The sequence below is a fragment of the Sinocyclocheilus anshuiensis genome, unplaced genomic scaffold (genome assembly GCF_001515605.1).
Source record: "Sinocyclocheilus anshuiensis isolate Anshui unplaced genomic scaffold, SAMN03320099.WGS_v1.1 scaffold343, whole genome shotgun sequence".
Taxonomy (NCBI): domain Eukaryota; kingdom Metazoa; phylum Chordata; class Actinopteri; order Cypriniformes; family Cyprinidae; genus Sinocyclocheilus; species Sinocyclocheilus anshuiensis.
In genome coordinates, this window is record NW_015549598.1 from 296410 (window position 1) to 316568 (window position 20159).

Sequence of the window (20159 nt, forward strand, 5' to 3'; positions counted from 1 at the left end):
ATACACACACACACACACACACACACACACACACACACACACACACACACACACACACACGTATACATATACATACATAATATATATAGGCCTATATAAAATAGGCCACACACACACACACACATATATATATATATATATATATATATATATATTATTGACATAAGGCCTAAATTCTAAATTAAACCCTGACTAATGCTGCTAACTAATATCTTGTTGTTAGCATAAATAAATAAATATTAATATCCCGCACAGATAACTCATTAGTGTTTGGGACCCATAAAATTTTTATGAAAAAACTCACACAATGAGTGCATAGAGACATTTGTATTTTTTTAATAATTATAATAGCAATTCTATAATGCTCCTTTCAATTATGAAAATTTAATAGAGATGTGTAATTAAAATGTCCCATGACTAAATTTAGACATTAGAGAACTGTAGAGCTCTGTGGCACAAAGCTACAATTATACTCAATTGTCATGCTGGCAGTGACCAGTTCTAAATATTCATGAAAAACGGGAACACACATTTGTCTTTTTATTGCAAAAGAGTTTTAAATCTAAAAAAGAAAGACTGTGATGGCATTTCTGCAAATAACACAGTCGTCACTCTGATATATAAAGCAAACCAACAGAAATAAGGAATTTAAGATACTGAAACAAACACTGCCACCCATTTTATAAAAAAATATGTATAATGACCTAAAATAGAGGCAGATTAGACAAAAACAATACCACTGTCTTCTATAGAGCTGCTTTACAGCTGAGATTGAAGTCATTTCTGTGGATCTGCTTTGAAACAATCTGTATTGTATAAAGTGCAATAGAAAAATCTATTTGACTTGTTTCATAATTCATAATTGTACATTAATCTGTTGTTTTTCCACAGTTGGGTAAACAAAACACCAGGTATTAACACAGTCCCCATCATTCATTACTGATGAATCTCCATTGTCATTTAAGGTTTTAATAATAAACATGACGTGAACAAACACCATGTTCCTTCATGAGGTTAATGCGTGTTTGTATTGTTCCTGAAAGCTGTCATTCAGGGCCTTCATAGTTCTGCATGGGGAGTGGAAGTCAACAGGACACATCCCTTTAACAACTCTCTATCACTGTATTCCTTTACATAATACAATTAGGTCAGACTGCAGGCTACTGAGGTCAATTGCTATTCGTGCCACAGCAGTAAAATAATAAAAAGGCATTTTATGTAATGGAATACTATTTTTTTTCTATGTTATAGCTGTGGGACACATTCTAGTGATGTCATCTCTTTCACACAGATGCCAGACATTAACTGAGAGCTAAATTAACAGCTAAAAGTCAGAAAATGCAGGTATTCAATTATTGCAATGCAATAGTGAAACATGAGAAAATACTGCCCTCTAGAGAGGACAAACAACACATGCAGAAAGAAATAATACTGCCAAAAATATCAATTCTATCATTTACTCACCCTCATGTCATTCTGCAGAAGATATTTTGAAGAATGTTGCTGGTTCCGGGTCCCATTGACTTCCATAGTTTTGGAATGACTTGATGCGTAAATTATTTTTGGGTGGACTATCACTTTAAGGCAGACTTTTTATTAAATATGACTTAAATGTCAGTGTGTTCTTCACACAAAGCTATCAGAAGATTTCAGGACTGTTTATTATGCTTTTATGGTGCTTCTTTGTCCTTTTTGATAATCCTGGTCACCATCCACTTTCACTGATTAGAGAGATCATTTCTCCTTTTGTACTGTATAGAGTAAAACAAGACTCTGAATGAATTATATGTTTGCAACTATTATAAAAGTTTTGGAGCAATTGCATTTTTATGAGCATCATAAAAAAAAACATGACCATGAAATATACTTACAAAAAAAACAGTGCTATTATACCATAAAAAAACATTTTTTGTTATTTGAAATAAAATAAACATTAACTGAAATAAAATATTGAAAAAGTAAAATTTTCAGCTAGTTGGCAAGGCAAATTTCCCATTTTAATTTTGTGTACTAATATAACTAAAACTGAAATTTAATAAAAAAATGATACAACACACGTTCTAGTCTTTCTTGTAGTATTCTGAAAGTGTTGGACTGTCTGGGCTGCTGAGGTTGAACTTGCCTTCTCTTGATTCTCATCAGCTCTTCAGGGTCAACAGGCCCGTAGCTCCAAACTGGATCATTAAAACTCACCCTGAGACAACAGTCAAACAGCAATGTGAGTTCAACAGGAATGGGACAAAATGGCATGGGCTATATGCTTGGATGAATCATTTTATTCAGCAAGGATGCATTAAACTGATTAAATATGACAGTAAAAACATTTATAATGTTACAAAAGATTTTGATTTCAAATACATGCTGTTCTTTGTCCTGAGAAAAAAGTATCAAGATTTCCACAAAGATATTAATATTAAATATCAATATAAAACTTAAAAACATTAAATATTGACTGTAACATTCGTAGAAGAAATGCTTCTTGAGCAACAAATCAGCATATTAGAATGATTTCTGAAGAATCATGTGACACTGAAGACTGGAATACACAGGAATAAATTACATTTTATCATACCATTTAGAAAAACAGTATGTGAACCACTATAAACTATGGATATTTTTTAATAGTATGCCTATAATGTGAAGTATGCAGACAATAGTACATTAGTATTCCAAACATGATATATGCCACTGTTATGGATACAATCAGATGCAGAGTTATGCCCTGTGGTGGACTCCTGCAACCAATAAACAATTAGGGTTATGTTTGTTAACTAAAACTAAAACCATAAATAAGTAAATAAATAAATCTAAAAAAGACTAGAAATTAAAAAAAAACATTAAATGAAATAAAATAACTTTTTTTAGCTAGTTTCCAAGGCAACATTTCTCATTGATGTTTAAAACTGTTAAACTGTTAAAATTAAAAAAAATACTAAAATTAAATAAACTAAAACTAAAAAAACAAGATTACAAAAACTTTAACTAAAATTAAAATCAAAATAAACAAATAGACAAATAATTTAAAAAAAACTACAATAGTATATCAATGATACTTAAATAACACTGCCAATAAAACAAGGGATTAAAAAATATTTCTTCAGATTAGGCTTGGTTTTTTTTTTACTGGACCACAAGATGGCAGCAAAAAGCCTTCAAAAGACTTGAACAATAGGTTTTGTCCATTTTATGGTAAATGTATAAACTTGAATTCAAGCCAAACATCACTACAATGTAAATTTACTACTTGCATGTTCCCACATATCGTGTTGCTTCAGCTGCTCTGGACTGTAGTTTCTCTCCAGTGGGGCTCTGAAGCTTTGAGAACTGCTGAACACATGAACAATGAGAAACACATGTGAAAGAGTTTGAAGACATCTCAGTATGGTTCTGATGCACTAAGCTCTTGGACTGGCCCTGTCCCGACTCATGGGTTTGCTTTGGCCAGACTGAGGGCTCCTGGGTTGAAAGAGAACAGCAGGAAGTTTCAACACACAAAACAGGATCGTTCTCTCTAGTATTATTCAAACAAACTGAATGGGCCTTCACTGTAGCAACATTTAACATTAATATTATGTTCACAAAGAGCTGGTCAGTTAACTGTGTGAATAACTAACCGAATTAACAGGAAGTCTTGGATAAAGGTGAATGCAGCGCTGTATGATGTCTGTTTTTGCAGGTCTGTAAGATAATAAGAAACTTATTCTGGGTTTCAGCGAAAAAGCATCACACACCAGTGTTTGCAAACATTCACTTTTTTATATGATATGATACGATATTATATTATAATATATCATATTATTTTAGTTTAGTTTAATTTAGCATATTTTATTTATGTATCTTTTAGGACCATTCATATTTTTGAAGAATCATGTGACACTGAAGACTGGAATACACAGGAATAAATTACATTTTATCATACCATTTAGAAAAACAGTATGTGAACCACTATAAACTATGGATATTTTTTAATAGTATGCCTATAATGTGAAGTATGCAGACAATAGTACATTAGTATTCCAAACATGATATATGCCACTGTTATGGATACAATCAGATGCAGAGTTATGCCCTGTGGTGGACTCCTGCAACCAATAAACAATTAGGGTTATGTTTGTTAACTAAAACTAAAACCATAAATAAGTAAATAAATAAATCTAAAAAAGACTAGAAATTAAAAAAAAACATTAAATGAAATAAAATAACTTTTTTTAGCTAGTTTCCAAGGCAACATTTCTCATTGATGTTTAAAACTGTTAAACTGTTAAAATTAAAAAAAATACTAAAATTAAATAAACTAAAACTAAAAAAACAAGATTACAAAAACTTTAACTAAAATTAAAATCAAAATAAACAAATAGACAAATAATTTAAAAAAAACTACAATAGTATATCAATGATACTTAAATAACACTGCCAATAAAACAAGGGATTAAAAAATATTTCTTCAGATTAGGCTTGGTTTTTTTTTTACTGGACCACAAGATGGCAGCAAAAAGCCTTCAAAAGACTTGAACAATAGGTTTTGTCCATTTTATGGTAAATGTATAAACTTGAATTCAAGCCAAACATCACTACAATGTAAATTTACTACTTGCATGTTCCCACATATCGTGTTGCTTCAGCTGCTCTGGACTGTAGTTTCTCTCCAGTGGGGCTCTGAAGCTTTGAGAACTGCTGAACACATGAACAATGAGAAACACATGTGAAAGAGTTTGAAGACATCTCAGTATGGTTCTGATGCACTAAGCTCTTGGACTGGCCCTGTCCCGACTCATGGGTTTGCTTTGGCCAGACTGAGGGCTCCTGGGTTGAAAGAGAACAGCAGGAAGTTTCAACACACAAAACAGGATCGTTCTCTCTAGTATTATTCAAACAAACTGAATGGGCCTTCACTGTAGCAACATTTAACATTAATATTATGTTCACAAAGAGCTGGTCAGTTAACTGTGTGAATAACTAACCGAATTAACAGGAAGTCTTGGATAAAGGTGAATGCAGCGCTGTATGATGTCTGTTTTTGCAGGTCTGTAAGATAATAAGAAACTTATTCTGGGTTTCAGCGAAAAAGCATCACACACCAGTGTTTGCAAACATTCACTTTTTTATATGATATGATACGATATTATATTATAATATATCATATTATTTTAGTTTAGTTTAATTTAGCATATTTTATTTATGTATCTTTTAGGACCATTCATATTTTTTGCACTGTGTATTTGACAATCAGTTACCAGTGAACATTTTCAGAACGTTTGGCAAGGTTCTCAAAGTTATGAACAAACATTCTTCCAATAACATTAATAGAACGTTTATTCAAAGTTATCTGGTCTTTATTAATGTTCTCAAAATGTTATTTACAAAAATATAATTATCTATCGTTCATGTAACGTTTTTACTCTAAATATTTTAGTTGGATGTGGAAGGTTCCCTTAATATTTGCATAACCAAGAAAAAAAAAAATGTAATTCAATAAAAAAAAACTATGTTTTGAACATTCTGAAATAACGATTTTATAACTTATTAGGAACCTTAGCAAAAAGTTCTTAGAACATATTTTTGTTAGCTGGGTTTATCCCAAATTCTCAGTCGTGTTTTGTGTAACTCTCAGCTTTTTCAGTTTAACTGTAATTCTCTTTATTCTCAATGATAATTCTAAATTTGTATGATTCATTTTTTAATGAATAACACAAAATTACATTTTTAATTAAATAATATAAAACTGAATTTCTTTATAACTTAGCCTAATATTTTATTCTGCATTATAGTACGGTAATCAGACTTTTGTGATGTAAAGAACGTATGTAATGCTGCCAAAGCAAAGTCATATTATTTCACTTTATGTTACCACCTTTCAATAAGAAGCAACAGCTGATATTCAGATGTCTTCATTTTGTTCTGAGCCTCCATATTCAACATAGCTCCAGTGTCCTGACCATTAATCTCCAGTATAATGTCCCCCACCTGTAGTCCAGCATCATCTGCTCAGCTACCTTCACCAACCTGACAAAACACGATATGTCCTCACAGCTCCTTAACACACCATAAACCAAAGGCATCAAGACCATCTTATTCTAAACACTTTCAATATTTTGTTCATAAGAAAATGTGGGCCAAATATCTTTAACTCACCTTTGAGACAGTCAGGGTTCTCCTGAAGTCTCTTCCTCCACAGATACCAAACCCCCATGATGGTGGACCTGTCAAATTCCCTCGAAATGTCATGTGTCTGCCACAAGCCTTCAATTTGAATGCCCTTTCAGAACAGCAAAGTTGGTTTGTGTTTACTCCGGCCTGTGCCAGTAAGGCTAAATGGGTCAGTCGTGTATTTTTGAAGTTCCTCTGGAGCTTAGAGATATGGAGGCTCTGTGTGGAACACCACCCATGAACATCTGCACATGATGTTCTCAGCTGATTGCAGCTTCTGGAAAATAGAAGACCACAGATAAATTTAATAAGTAAGGTTGGGAAACACTGACTTAACGTATAGTGATCAGCACTGATGCTGTTGTATCAGTCAGTGGTTAGATCAGCGTAGCAGTCAAAAAACGGGACAAGGGAGGTCACGTACGGGACAAATCAATTAGGCCCAAAATACGGGACGTCCCGGCTAATACGGGACGGTTGGCAACCCTAGTTACAGTATACATATCCATACCGAAAATTTTCGGTACAGGGCTTTTGGTTTGATACACATGTGTTCCGAACAAATATACCATTGTTTTTACCACTGCCTGAGTGAAACTTCATTGGAAACTTCCAGTTTTATATATTGTTACTTTGATAAGAAACAAAGTCTCATCTTTCAAATTATGCCGTTTTTTTTCAGGAAATTCAAACAATAAATGTCTCTTTGTTGTGGCGCGACAGATCGCTGTATAAAGGCCTCAGTTCAAACGGCAGCGCGGAGCCGTACAGGACAAATCAATTAGGCCCAAAATACGGGACGTCCCGGGCCGGCTAATACGCCGTTCACAAAGAACTTCTTTCCTGTTTTTCTAGGCTCAAGTGTTCGACCTATGGTTCAACCATTACTTTTCGCGCTCTCTCTTGTCACGGTGTTCTAAAAACGCGCCGTTCCAGTTAAAAATGGTTCAACTTTTTAAAAACGTGCCTCTTTTTATTCCACTATATATATTCCACGTATAAAAATAAATAGCGACGTTTTACCTTACAATTCTGACTTTTATTCTCGCAGTTCTGAGTTTATATTACACAATCTCAGCATTTTTTTTTCTGAGAAAAAAGCCCAAAATTCGTGATATTCTGGGTTTCTTTTTTTTTTTACTCTGAATTTACATTTCGTAATTATTTTTCCCCCACTACGGAATATAAATAAACAGGTAGGTAATTGCAACTTAACTCACAATTCTGACTTTTTTTTCTCACAGCTGCAATTTTATATCTTACAATTGGCACAAAAAGAAAGAACTGCGAGATAATAACCCGCAATTCTGAGAAATCTAAGTCCGAACTGTGAGACAAAAAGGTCGCAACTTTTGTACTAGACAGAGAGACAGACAGAGAGACAGAGCGACAGAGAGACAGACAGACAAACAGACATAGACAGACAGACAGACAGACAGACAGACAGATAGATAGATAGATAGATAGATAGATAAAAAAAACAATGTCTTTCCTAAATGGTTAGGCATTAACATTTCGATGTTTGAAAATGTCTGAAAGAATATTTTGAATGTACAAATTCAAATGTAGATATGATGTCACATTGTTTAAAAACATTTTATTAAAAAAACAGAATGAAGAGCACACTAGAGAGGCTGCCATTAGGAGATGAATGTTGAGCAGCTAAACACGTAACAGACATTATTCTTCATGGCTCTACCAACACTAAAGTTCTACGCACACCATCCTTTCACTTTTTCTTTTTTCCAAGCTTAAATAAATTACTTCAAACTCTTCCACTCTTTCTTCTCCTGGGACATCATGCATTATAGTAACAGTCAGAGCACAAATATTCAAAACTGTAACAGACTGTGAAGGAAAAAAAAAAATCACTCAAGTATGCCATATGTAACTCTTACTCCAAACTGAAATCATAGTCAGCCCAAGAATTGAATGCCAGAGACAATCGTGCAATGATGCAAAAGCTCCTGAGGTGCAGCAGTGAGCTGATGGTCTGGCAACACCGTTTTTCCACCAACTCACAATGACTTCATCAGTTCACCTCTACAGTTCAGTCTGAGCGGGTTCAGGAAGGGGCCAGTGTAGGGCCGCACGGCATCCGCTGAGGTTCCAGGCTCTCGCCGTGAGCACTGAGCAGCACGTGTAAAGTCAAGGAGACAGCTGCCTCCCTTCAAGAGCGACTGCAGTCTTCACTGCTGCCCACTAAAACCTTGCTGTAAAGTTTCTGCTGCTCCTCCTTGAAAACTTCTTTGACTTTTCCCCGTTTTAAACCGCCATCCCTGTGAACATGCAAAACACAAAAGCTTTGCGCTTCATTTCATTTTAAAATGTCAATGCACATTCTTTTAGTCACTAGTGTGTTTGACACTCTTTAAAGAGGAGCTCACCACAATAAGTCTGCCAGTCCTCCCTTTCTAGCGATGGCTGCTTTGACCCTATTGGCAAACTGTACAGCGTCCTCCCCTTCCTGTAAAAATAAGAATTTAAAACTCACCTAAATATAGTGACGGGTGACTAAAAAGCTCCAAAATACTCCAAGAGGTTTGAAAAGAAAAACACACCACTGTTCACAAGTTTGGGTAAAATTGTGAAATATTATTACAATCCAAAATAACCATTTAGTTTTTTTAGCATATTTTAAAATATTGTTTATTCCTGTGATGCACAGGTGAATTTTCAGCATCATTACTCCAGTCTTCAGTGTCACATGATCCTTCAGAAATCATAATATGCTGATTTGCTGCTCAAGAAACTTTTCTTCTTTTTATCAATGTTGAAAACAGTTGCGCTGCTTAATATTTTTGTGGTTATATTTTTTCATGTTTTCTTGGATTAATAGAAAGTTCAAAGGAACAACATTTATTTGAAATAGAAATCTTTACTGTCACGTTTGATCAATTTAATGCATCCTTGCTCAATAAAAGTATTAATTTCTTCGAAAATCTTACTGACCCCAAACTTTTGAACAGTAGTGTATATATAATGAAATATACGTCTCTTTCAAAGCTTCACCACTCACCATACGGCTCATTGGTGGAAGGTACCAGACGCTACACACAATGGCCCAACTGCTCATCATGCGCAGCAGGTAGTTCACCATCCCAAACTTACTGCTGTTCCAGAACGCGTCACCAAAACGAGGGTCATACTGCCAAAATAACAGCCAAAGTCATGTAAAAACACTTTATCAGCAACAAAGATAGCATATAACAGAAAAAAGGAGTTTGTTCTTACCTTTATTGCCACAGGGTAAACTCTGCAGCCGATCTCAAAGCTTCCCTTCTTGAACATCATGACTGAAGTGTTGTTGATACAAGTTCCTTTAGAAATGACAAAAAAAAGTGTATTTATTCCACATATAATCATATACTTCAGTATGAAATGGTAATATAAGCAGGAGTTCTAACACTCACCCTCTGGGAATATGAGGATTGGCAGTTTGCTTTTGTCTGCAATGTGGTCACTCAATCTAAAAAAAAAATTTAATTCGTTTGTGACAAACAGAAATATTCAAAACGTAACTGCAAATTGGAGGAGGTGAATATTTGTGAGAGAAATTCAATGTTACCGTTTGGCCACTAGGTGTCGGTCCTTCACTTCAGACCTCTCAAACCAGATGTGAGGACAGGCCTTCACCATCGCCCTCTGAATGACCCCCATCAGACCACCATGGACCTGACCCACCTGATTCACACAGAGAGACAGAGTTAATGCATTCAATATCAACACTGAACCTAAATCATCAACACAAACATCACACTACCATAGCGTAGCATCCGTCACTGGCCAGAATGATGACGTCAATAGGTGAGGTGTGATTGGCCACACAGATTCCTCCGTTTTTGGGTTTGTTCTCACTTCAAGCCAAAAAAAAAGGGAAGTGAATACTAATAAATATGGAAAATAAAACTCTAATAGTGTTTAATATTGGCATATGGTAGTGTTTATGTGCCAGTACCTGTCATGGTAGGTGATGATGGCCGTGAGGGCTCTTACACAGATCCGGTAACACATCAGATGAACCTTGTCACTGAGATAATTCTTCATTCTGCCCATTAGAGCACAGACATCAGTGTTAATATTACACATTTACCATTTATTCCTGTGATGTAGAGCTGAATTTTCAGCATCATTACTCCAGACTTCAGTGTCACATGATCCTTCAGAAATCATTCTAATATGCTGATTTGGTGCTCAAGAAACTTTTTTTTATTATCAATGTTGAAAACACTTGCTGTGTAATATTTTTGTGGAAACATTTCTCTCTCAGGATTCTTTGATTAATAGAATGTTCACAAGTACATTTATTTGAAATAGAAATCTTATTTTATCACTATAAAAGTCTTTACTGTCACTTTAGTTAAATTTAATTCATCCTTGCTGAATAAAAGTTTTTTTTTTTTTTTTTTTTTTTAATCTTACTGACTGCAAACTTTTGAATGGTAGTTTATATCAATTTTTGTTTAAAACTGGTGCATCACAGGACAGACAGTCATAGTCTACTGTGATGTTTTAAATCACAACACTACAGCTTCAGGTGTTAAACCTTCAGACATACCTTCCATTTGGAAACAGTCCAACAATTGACGTCAGAACCACGAGAAGACCGACACCGGTGAAAGCAAGCGTGACCCTGTTAAGAGCAACACAGAAAATGTTCAAAACAAAATCTAATAATGCTTAGCATAATCACTGCACGAATATTATGTCTGCATTAGAGTAAATGTCCCGGGCTAGTGAAGCTTACGAACAGCCCCAGGTGACTTGCACATTTCTTCAGCATAGTTCTTTTGAATAAAAATATGAGATGTCCGTTTAACCTTGAGCACTTAGCATTTGGCACCTGTAAGCCTTAAAAATGCTGATGGTTTAAAATTGCTGACAGTTTAAAACCGCTGACCTACGTCTGTTTTTAAGGTTTGGAATTGTGCCACACAGAACTTTGGCTATTTCTCACTGAAACACACTACACATTAGTTTCAGACATAATCCAGATCAAATATTAAAACACTAGCCCCCGGTTTCACAGACAAGGCTTAAGCCTAGTCCTGGACTAAAATGTAAGTCTGACCTGTTTCAACTGAAAGAAACTTGCACAGGCTGATCTTAAAATATATCAGTGCCTTTGTTTTGTCTCAAGATGCACACCAGTAATTTTTTTTTTTTTCTAAGGCACATTTATTAAAATTACTCAAATGTCCTAATTGAACTATGGCCTAATCCTGGTTTAGTCTAAGCCCTGTCTGTGAAACCAGGCCTAGGTGTACATTTGCTGAATTCGTAAATAGTTACAGAGAAAAACTGGGCATTACAGACTAAACAACTGAGAATCACAAACAAACACACACTAAAATGTTTGATATCCTCCAACCGGATGAAATTAAAGTGTGAAGCTAAAAAAAGAAAAAATTATATATACCACACAACTTTCTGTGAAATCTATCAACTCATCCAGACTACAAATCTGTGAAAAATTGTCTTAAGTCTTAAGGCTGATCTATCTGCTAGTATGTCTTTAAGAAGGAACAGGAATACACAAGCTTTGAAGAGCCAGTTCAACTCCTTTTAAGTGATTACCAATTTAAAAAACACAAGTACCACCAATCATATCCATCCACAAAGCATTCATGCACTATCCACAGATCTTCCTCTCACCTGAGTGGCAGCAGAAACCCATAGCGGATGAGCACTCCCACCCCCCAGAGTGCCGTGAGCCTGGTGCTGATGTGGTGGAAGTTGTAGTTGCTTCGGGTCAGCAGGTTCCAGGACTCCAGCTCCTCTGCCGTGAAGCGCTTGGTCACCTCGTCATCGACGATGCTCTCCACACCTCGCCGGCAGAAATAGAAGATGTCAGACATATCAAATTCAGGCTCTGCACCTCCACGCCTCATGTCCTGGATCTCCTGTTCGAGGGACACTGGCTCTTTAGCAATGATCCCTGCGGAAAAAAAAGAGCAGGGTTATGATGATGGTGAAGATATGATGTTGGTGGTAATGACTTTTTAGTGTTTCACCATTGCTGTAGGGTTTGTAGAGATGCTGATTCTTCTCCTTGGCTCCTCGCTCCATTCTTAAGGTCGCCCACTGAAAGCAGAACGAGAATTAGTCCCACAAATTAAGTAAATCGCAAACTGTAATAGTTCAGCACAGTATCCTGGTGTGTGCACAGTAGTATCGCATTAAAAAGCCTCAAAACAGTAATAATATATTTCCAACTGTGGTATTTCCACAATTTAAAGGAGCAAAAATTTACTGAATCATTTCATCATGTTCTGGTGATGGATGATCTGTTTCATTATGGAATTACATTACACGAGTCACGACATCTTAATTGAATCACTTAATCGTCCTTTTGTTACACCATGTTACATTTATTTTGTATCCCCAATGGCAGGCTGGACTCCAGACCCCACGAGACCTCATACAGCTGTCATGAGGATGGGGAAACAAACAACATTCAAGCGGTAAACAGCCTTTGGGGAGCCAATCCCACAGATTCACAGCCAGCCGCCCAAAACACCACTGGGGAGAACACAACGGCTGATCCATGTGTCCTCGCTGGGTCCTGGAGTTCAGCCAGAACGCCTGAAAACCACAACCACTGACAGTTCAACAGACTTTTGAACCAGTTCTTTTCAATGATTTGGTCAAAATGTTTCACAAAACATCTGTCAATTACTAACAACGAAACCTTTAAAACCTATTTGAAACAAGCAATAAACAACATTTAACCAAATATTTACTTAAAATACAGTTTCTAGGAGCATTTGACCTAAAAGAATCAGTTCAGATTGAAATGAACAGGCTAAAAGAACCCGTCTGTCTTAAACCTGCTGCATCACACTGAACTAAATACAGGGTTTCTGCATAGGTTTTAAAATCTAATTTAGGACATACGACCTTTTTTAAGATTACATTTTTTTTTTATTGTTGCCCATAAAGAACAAATTTATACAATCCCAAAATAAAGCATGAATACCAGATTTTACTACTACTAATACTTCCATACATACAAATTAGAGGTTGATCAATACTGGATTTTGCTGATAGGAAAATCATGTGTTTAAAGAAAGAGTAATAAACAGATTTTTTTGCCAATACTAGTCTATATACTTAATGTGTTAAATGAAGTGCTTAGTTTTTCCTTCCTGCGAAAGGGCCGGCCCACAACAAAGCTACAAGAGTTAAGGTTGTATTAAATGCCAGATATAGTGTGTAACCAAACTCCTAATAATATCCAGAAAAAAGATTTTATGCATTTTTTATGAATATTTTTGAACATTTTATGAACTGATTCTTTTGAGTCAAGTGCTCCAAGAAAGTGCATTTTAATTAAATACTGAGTGAATTTTTTTTATGCAGGTTTCAAATGAGTTTTACAGATTGTTAGTGACCATTGAAAAGAAGAGAATCACAGAATCACTGAAAAGAAGAGGTTATTTTGTTATACCATTTCAGATATTTAAGATTTTATTACCTTAAATTTGCTCAAAATAAATTTAAAACGTATTAAGACTAGTTAAAGACCCACAAGAACCCTGTAAATATTTTCTATGTTTTGCCTTCTTTATCTATACCTACACATGTATGTACACGTGTACACACAACATCTGATGTTGCTGTTACTGCATCTGAATTTTCCCTTAGGGATCATTAATGTGGATTAGTCAAGCAAGGACAGCAGCTGAGCACCGAGTGTGGAAAGATGTCCATGCGCTGTGTGAAAGTAAACAGTGACTCTCGCAGGCGCTGATGATGCTGTGACTCAGGGAGACGCGGAAGCGAAGGTCAGGCTAGGGAAAGAGTGAACAGTCAAGCTGCTTGTCAGACTAAATCTCGCTACCCTGTTCAGGGTCACCAGACAGCAGAGTATGGGGAAGTTAGTCACTGGAAAAAAGCCATCTGGAGTTTCTTAGGGAGTCTGGAGAGGGTCGGACAGAGTGACTATATCAGTCCAGATGGATGAGAGGAGAGTGGCACCATAGGAAACCATCAGAATCTATTTTAGGTCACACACAGAGCTCTTACTGGCATGCATTAACAATTAGGAACATTTAGGCACTTCAGGATTTGATTTTAATTTAGAAAAACAAAATTATTCTTGAAGCATCTCAATTACAGAGCATGGATGCAATTTTTTTTAGCATTAAATCATGCATTAGACCTAGTGATTTGCGTCACGCTATCTGAAGTAAGTGAAATCTTTGATACTTGCTGTCAGTTCCAAAAAGAGAATCCTCAAGCATCAAAAACAGGCCACTGTTTCTCCATTTCTGGGTGTGGAAACATGCAATAGGGCTTAAGCAAAGTAAAAAAAAAAAAAAAAACTATATTATTCCAATATTCCAATTAGGGCTGGGCGATACGGCAAAAAAATTAAATCTCGATTTATTTATTTTTTTAGAACATTTGACCGATTCTCGATTTTTAACATGATTCAAGTAACTTTTTCTTTATTAACCCTCTAGTTAAATACATTTCTATTTCAAGTGCACCACACATGAAGTAAATGTTAAACAAATCACTTCTTTGCAAAAAAAGATGCATGAACTACAACTACGTCTTGTACAAACTTGTATTATACATATTATATGTTCAGAAATAATACAAGGAAAATTCTTTAAAAAAAAAAAAAACCCTCAAAAGTCAAGGTAATTCAAATTCAAAATGACTGAAGGTATAACACCAGTAGACTATTATTAACTATAAATGTTCTGTAAAATCAATGAACAGTAGCTTTCAGCCTGATGTCACCATGATACAAACATGAAATATCATACATACAGTAGTAGTTCTTTATAGGTTTTTTTTCTATTACGCCGCTTTTCCATTGTTTTTTTTCTCAATGTAAACATGGACTGTTGTTTGACTGTTGCGCTCGTGTCTCTTGCAGCATCTCATGCATGAAACGGCATTCTAAAAATGCGGTGCTCAAGTTAAAAGTTAAATCCCCATATTCCTGCATTTTTTCCTATTCCACTGCCCAAGTCACATCTTTGTCAACACAAAAGCACCTTCTACTTATGGTCCTTCACAGAGTGCATCACACGTGAGCGGTTAATCACGTGTGCCGACATGCGGTTGGATCATTCTTTTCTCTTTACTTAACGTAAGGTAATATTTCTATTCAAAATCGTGATTTCTCGATTTATAAAAAATAAAATCGTGGCAAAACATTAAATTCGAATTAATCGATAAAATCGGAAAAATCGCCCAGTCCTCCTAATTCCAATATTCAATATTCCAATTAAAAATTTAGAATTACTTAAGTTAATTCCTAAATGAACATATATTGATGCAAAACATCTCAAAAAGCATCAGAATCTATCTCAGAATGCTCGTGTTCAGTATACACTACCATTCAAAAGTTTGGGATCAGTACGATTTGTTTTAACGCTTGTGAAAGTGTCTAGTGCTCACAAAGGCTGCATGGATTTGATGAAAAATACAGTAAAAACAGTAATATTGTGAATTATTTTTACAATTTTCTACTTTAATATTTTTATACATTTTCTGTTATACAAAGTTGAATTTTCAGCAGCAGTACTCCAGTCTTCAGTGCCACATAATCCTTTAGCAATTTTTTTATTATGCTGAAAAGAACAGCATTTATTTGAACATCTTTACTGTTAACCAATTTAATGCATATTTACTTAAAAGTATTCATTTCTTTTAAATTAAAATAAAATCACACTGACTGACAACAGATTTTTTAAATGTAGTGTACCTGACCCATCAATGAGAGGTAGATTAACATTTATTGACTTTTTTAGACTTCCATCTTCACAAATTCAAACAAAGCGCTGCATGTTGATTATATGAAGCAAAAAGATTTTTCATCTCATGTGCTTAATTAAACAGACTAACATCCACTGGAGGAAACATGTTTCTAAAACTGGCACTCATGGTATTCACAATCTCACCCATAAATTCACACCCCTACAAACCACTCTCAAACGACCCAAACTGCCAGAGTCCTGCAACAATGCATGTCATCAATAACGTTTTGAAGATGAAAGAATATGTGACAGCACAGGATAAAGTGAGGCAAAGTCAAACGACAGCCAGACCCTCCAGACTCACTAATTCAGTCAATCGTGAATCTGTGTTCTATTTTGAGCCTCCGTGAAGGGAAAGAGTGCTGACTGCAACTGAACTAAGTAGTAAAAACACAGAGCAAAAGACTCCCTGAATGACCTTCCAACTTATATTACAAGACCACTGCACCACAGACAGACCTCCTCGGATATTCTTGTTGAGTAATGAAATTACTGTAAAATGACAGACATACTCAACATCAACTCACTCACCTCAAAAAGCTTGATGAGGGACTTCATATACAGTCTGCGGATCCCAAAGGACACACCGAAGATTGCAGGTACGATGATGAACACCAGAAGAAGGGTGAACAACACCGTGAAGGAGATGCCCAAGAGCATACAGATCAGGCTGTCGAAGGGGAAGAGGTAGGACTCCATCTTGACCACAATGTGGAGTCCGGACGATTCAAAGGAGACAAAATTACCTAAACACAGACTGCTGGACTCCTCTGATATGCTTCAATTTCTGAAGCCTACGCTGAAACACAGCCTTCATGGGCATGTAGGGAAAAATGATCATTTATGCCTGAAACAATGGACGAATATCCATCGAATTAACACTATAGACATCTCAGCGGGACACATCAAGGTTAAGAAAACCCTGAATAAGACTGTGCATGAATATCCAATCCTTCCTGCTTTTACAGTCTCTTGGGAGGAATATTGTGCTTCAGAGGTCTATGTGAAACGGCCTCAAATCAGTCCACTGCCATTTCTGTCATATCTAGAAAAACAGGAAAGAAAAACACAGAAATATGTATATGAAGATTTGAAATAAGCTCAAAATAACCCGCTTAAATATAATATTTAGGCATTATTTAGGCGAAATAAATGATACATGCCCTTTTAGATTCATTATTTAAATCAGAATTATATTCTAAATAATGAAATGTGTTGATAGACACTATTAAATAGACAGTAATGGACGATTCAAAAGCTACATTTCTAAATATAACACTCAAAACATATTCTTCATCTTCATTTCTGAGATGCATTTAGATTTCTATCTAAAATGCATCATAAATTGATGAAAATTGTGGTTGTATGAAACAGATGTAAATGACTGGATGCTAAAGCGCTAATCACCAGCTTCTCTTTTAATCATGTAATTAACCCTCCAAACGTCTTTAAATGTATGAAACCCGTTGTTTACACTGACCTTTTCCCGGAAGATGGCGTTTAAAAGCTGATTTGTCTTCTCAATAAAACAGTAATTTGCCATTTGACCATATTGAGACGCTGCTGTTGTTGTTGTTGTTGTTGTTATGCAAAGAACGAGTGCGAGGCACGGCAGCCGCAACTTCCGCTTCCGGTGGGCTCGGCTGCTTCGACATTGGCTGAGGATGATTGTCCCTCCTACTGCTGATCTCCGAGCAGTTGTTCTATGTACGGTCGCGTTTAAGCTGAATAAAACAGTAATTTGCCATTTGAGCATATTGAGACGCTGCTGTTGTTGTTGTTGTTGTTATGCAAAGAACGAGTGCGAGGCACGGCAGCCGCAACTTCCGCTTCCGGTGGGCTCGGCTGCTTCGACATTGGCTGAGGATGATTGTCCCTCCTACTGCTGATCTCCGAGCAGTTGTTCTATGTACGGTCGCGTTTAAGCTGATTCCAGAACAGCGGCGTGTGAATTATCAATTATATTTTGTTAAAAGTATTATGCTTAGATTTTTATTAACATATCTATTAGTCCATAAAATAAAAATAAATTATTAAGCGTAAAAAAAAGAAAAAAAAAAGAATTTATTTAAATTATTTTCAATATTTAATTTCATTTAAATATTATATTCATTTATTTACATTATTTTTAATGAATAACAAATATTTACTTAGATTAAATTAAATTCTTTTTATTTTATCGTATTTTAATTCAGTCTTGGTGTAATTTCCACCAAAACTAACCATTTAGCCCCAAAATAAACAGAGACAACAGTGAACAACAACAGAGCCAGTGAAGAGCAGGCTTGAGATCAAATTAATCACGTGATGTGTGAAGACATGAAAGAAAAAGCAAAAAGGTAAATGTTGTTGTGCGTCTTTTCAAATCTAGCTTTCATTTGTCAAATGGTGTAAAAACTGTGAAAATATTATTTAATTGCATGCATTTAGGATGCACAAAATACCAGCGTTGAAATTAGCCTTAATTAAGTTGGCCAGTTCCAAAAATGTTTAAATTATAATTTCCGCCGCAGAATATTATCAAACACAATGTATATACTTTATAATGTGGTGGAAATGTTCATGTCACAAAAATGATGGTCTCATTCTTACCTTAAATCAAGGTGGACATGTGAGTCAATAATACAATTGCTTTGTTATTGTCATTTTTTAGTCTTGGTGTTTCAAGAATATAAAAACACAAGCTGTTTGATTGCACAACTCTTTAATTAAATCTACGCTCTACAAAAAGTTGTTTCGGCATGCATAGAATAACTCAGGTAAGACAAACTTGAAAACACACAAATAAGATACAAGAAAACCAATGCAACCTCTCACTCTCACATTCACTCACACAGAGTACATCTCAGATAGTGAATTAAGATCAAAGATGCTCATTTGACTGTTAACTAAACTAAACAACATTTAAATACATGACAAAACTACACAAAGGCTACTCGGCTGTGTTGACTCAATTGTATCAGCACTAGCATTCATGCAAGACAGTGTGCAAACAAGGGCAGTTCAATGTTTTCTTTATGACAAATCTTTCTCTACATTTCAAAAATATGTCCACGCATACAGTAGTGCATAGGTCTGATGTACTGTACAATAATAGCAAATGATTGATAGCAAAGTTTTCCAGCATTTCCCAGTACATTGATATATAAAATAAAATCTTTGTGAGTAATAATCTATCATAGGCTACTGTAAAACAGACAGAGTCTATTAACGGGAAACTATACACACTCATCTCTCTGTACTTTACAAATATCAATAAATAGCTTAAATATGAAACAGCAATGTTATTGCAATTCATCTGATGCTCCCTACTGTTACAAAGTAGGTGTGAGATGCCAGTAAATGAAAGTACTGGATATTTTAATACTTGAGTTTGATCAGTTGCTGTTTTGAAAGGTTGCTCTCGGGGCATATTTTTTGCATCAGACCTTTTGCAGGCTTTATATAGGGTAAAAAAACCCTGTTACACAAATATATTTCAGAGATCACAGTACTTATATTAGAGTCGTCCTCTCATCCCCACTGTTGGCTTCTGGGCTTCATAAAAGCTGTTATGGAGGGTTATAGTGCAGTTCTTTCATTTGTGCTTTGAGGGCAGAGGTCATGCTCCAGAAGCTCCTCTTGTGAGGCTGCTCCCGTTTCCTCCTAATTTTTCCTCTCCTTCATCCTCTTGTATCTATGTCGGAGTACAGGAGATCTCGTTTTTGATGTGGTTTGTCCACCTTTCCTCTAGCGCGACATCATTCGCACAAATTCTGAAAGAAGAAAGACCAGAAATTGTTTTATTTAAATATTCAGTTATCAACGCTATAACAGTGGTTCCCCACTGGTTTTGCTTGAGGATCCAGCGTTTACATTGGACATCAAGTGGTGACCCAACACGGTATCACAAATTATACACTTATGTCAATATATTTATTGCACACAATTAGAGAAAATTCCTTTAAAAACAGGATACAGTCCTTAAAAAATTGTATATATAAAATGATAAAATAAACAATTATTTAAATATTATTTTATTAAAATATTATGCTTAGGCTTTGTTTTATTTACATTTAAAATTAACAGATCACTTTTCTTTTACACTTTTTTTCTTTCTTATTTTGAATTATCACACATGAAATAATGATTTAATTATTAAATTTTTTAGTTAATTAACGATTTTGAATTTGGAATAAAATTACCAATAAAATTAACACACACACACACACACACACACACACACACACACAC

The 20159-nt window shown here is 35.3% G+C and overlaps 3 protein-coding genes across 5 annotated transcripts in view; all 3 read right to left on the reverse strand.

Annotated features, from left to right (window-relative positions):
- Window positions 1-6190, reverse strand: part of LOC107658532 (zinc finger CCCH domain-containing protein 13-like) — a 27101-nt gene extending 20911 nt beyond the window's left edge. Inside the window, exons 1-6 of the mRNA XM_016447123.1 lie at window positions 6133-6190; window positions 4962-5025; window positions 4761-4803; window positions 4589-4674; window positions 3259-3327; window positions 2058-2194 (exon numbers count right to left, since the gene is read on the reverse strand). Coding sequence (XP_016302609.1) covers window positions 2058-2194; window positions 3259-3327; window positions 4589-4674; window positions 4761-4803; window positions 4962-5025; window positions 6133-6190 — 457 coding nt within the window. The remainder of the gene's footprint in view (window positions 1-2057; window positions 2195-3258; window positions 3328-4588; window positions 4675-4760; window positions 4804-4961; window positions 5026-6132) is intronic.
- A 1564-nt stretch (window positions 6191-7754) lies between these two features.
- On the reverse strand, window positions 7755-17586 carry LOC107658586 (glycerol-3-phosphate acyltransferase 4-like). Its single transcript, XM_016447183.1, has 13 exons — window positions 17407-17586; window positions 16458-16971; window positions 12162-12231; window positions 11803-12085; window positions 10706-10780; window positions 10106-10195; window positions 9911-10004; window positions 9716-9831; window positions 9561-9616; window positions 9382-9467; window positions 9167-9295; window positions 8535-8614; window positions 7755-8426 (listed from the first exon to the last, which is right to left on the reverse strand). The coding sequence occupies exons 2-13, from the start codon at window positions 16623-16625 to the stop codon at window positions 8318-8320; spliced, it is 1356 nt and encodes a 451-aa protein (XP_016302669.1). The 5' UTR covers window positions 16626-16971; window positions 17407-17586; the 3' UTR covers window positions 7755-8317.
- Window positions 17587-18622: 1036 nt separating this feature from the next.
- The window catches only part of cabp1b (calcium binding protein 1b), a 26086-nt gene continuing 24549 nt past the window's right edge, over window positions 18623-20159 (reverse strand). For all 3 annotated transcript variants that reach the window (XM_016447184.1, XM_016447185.1, XM_016447186.1), the window contains one exon: window positions 18623-19681. In XM_016447184.1, coding sequence (XP_016302670.1) covers window positions 19656-19681 — 26 coding nt within the window. In that variant the 3' untranslated portion in view covers window positions 18623-19655. The remainder of the gene's footprint in view (window positions 19682-20159) is intronic.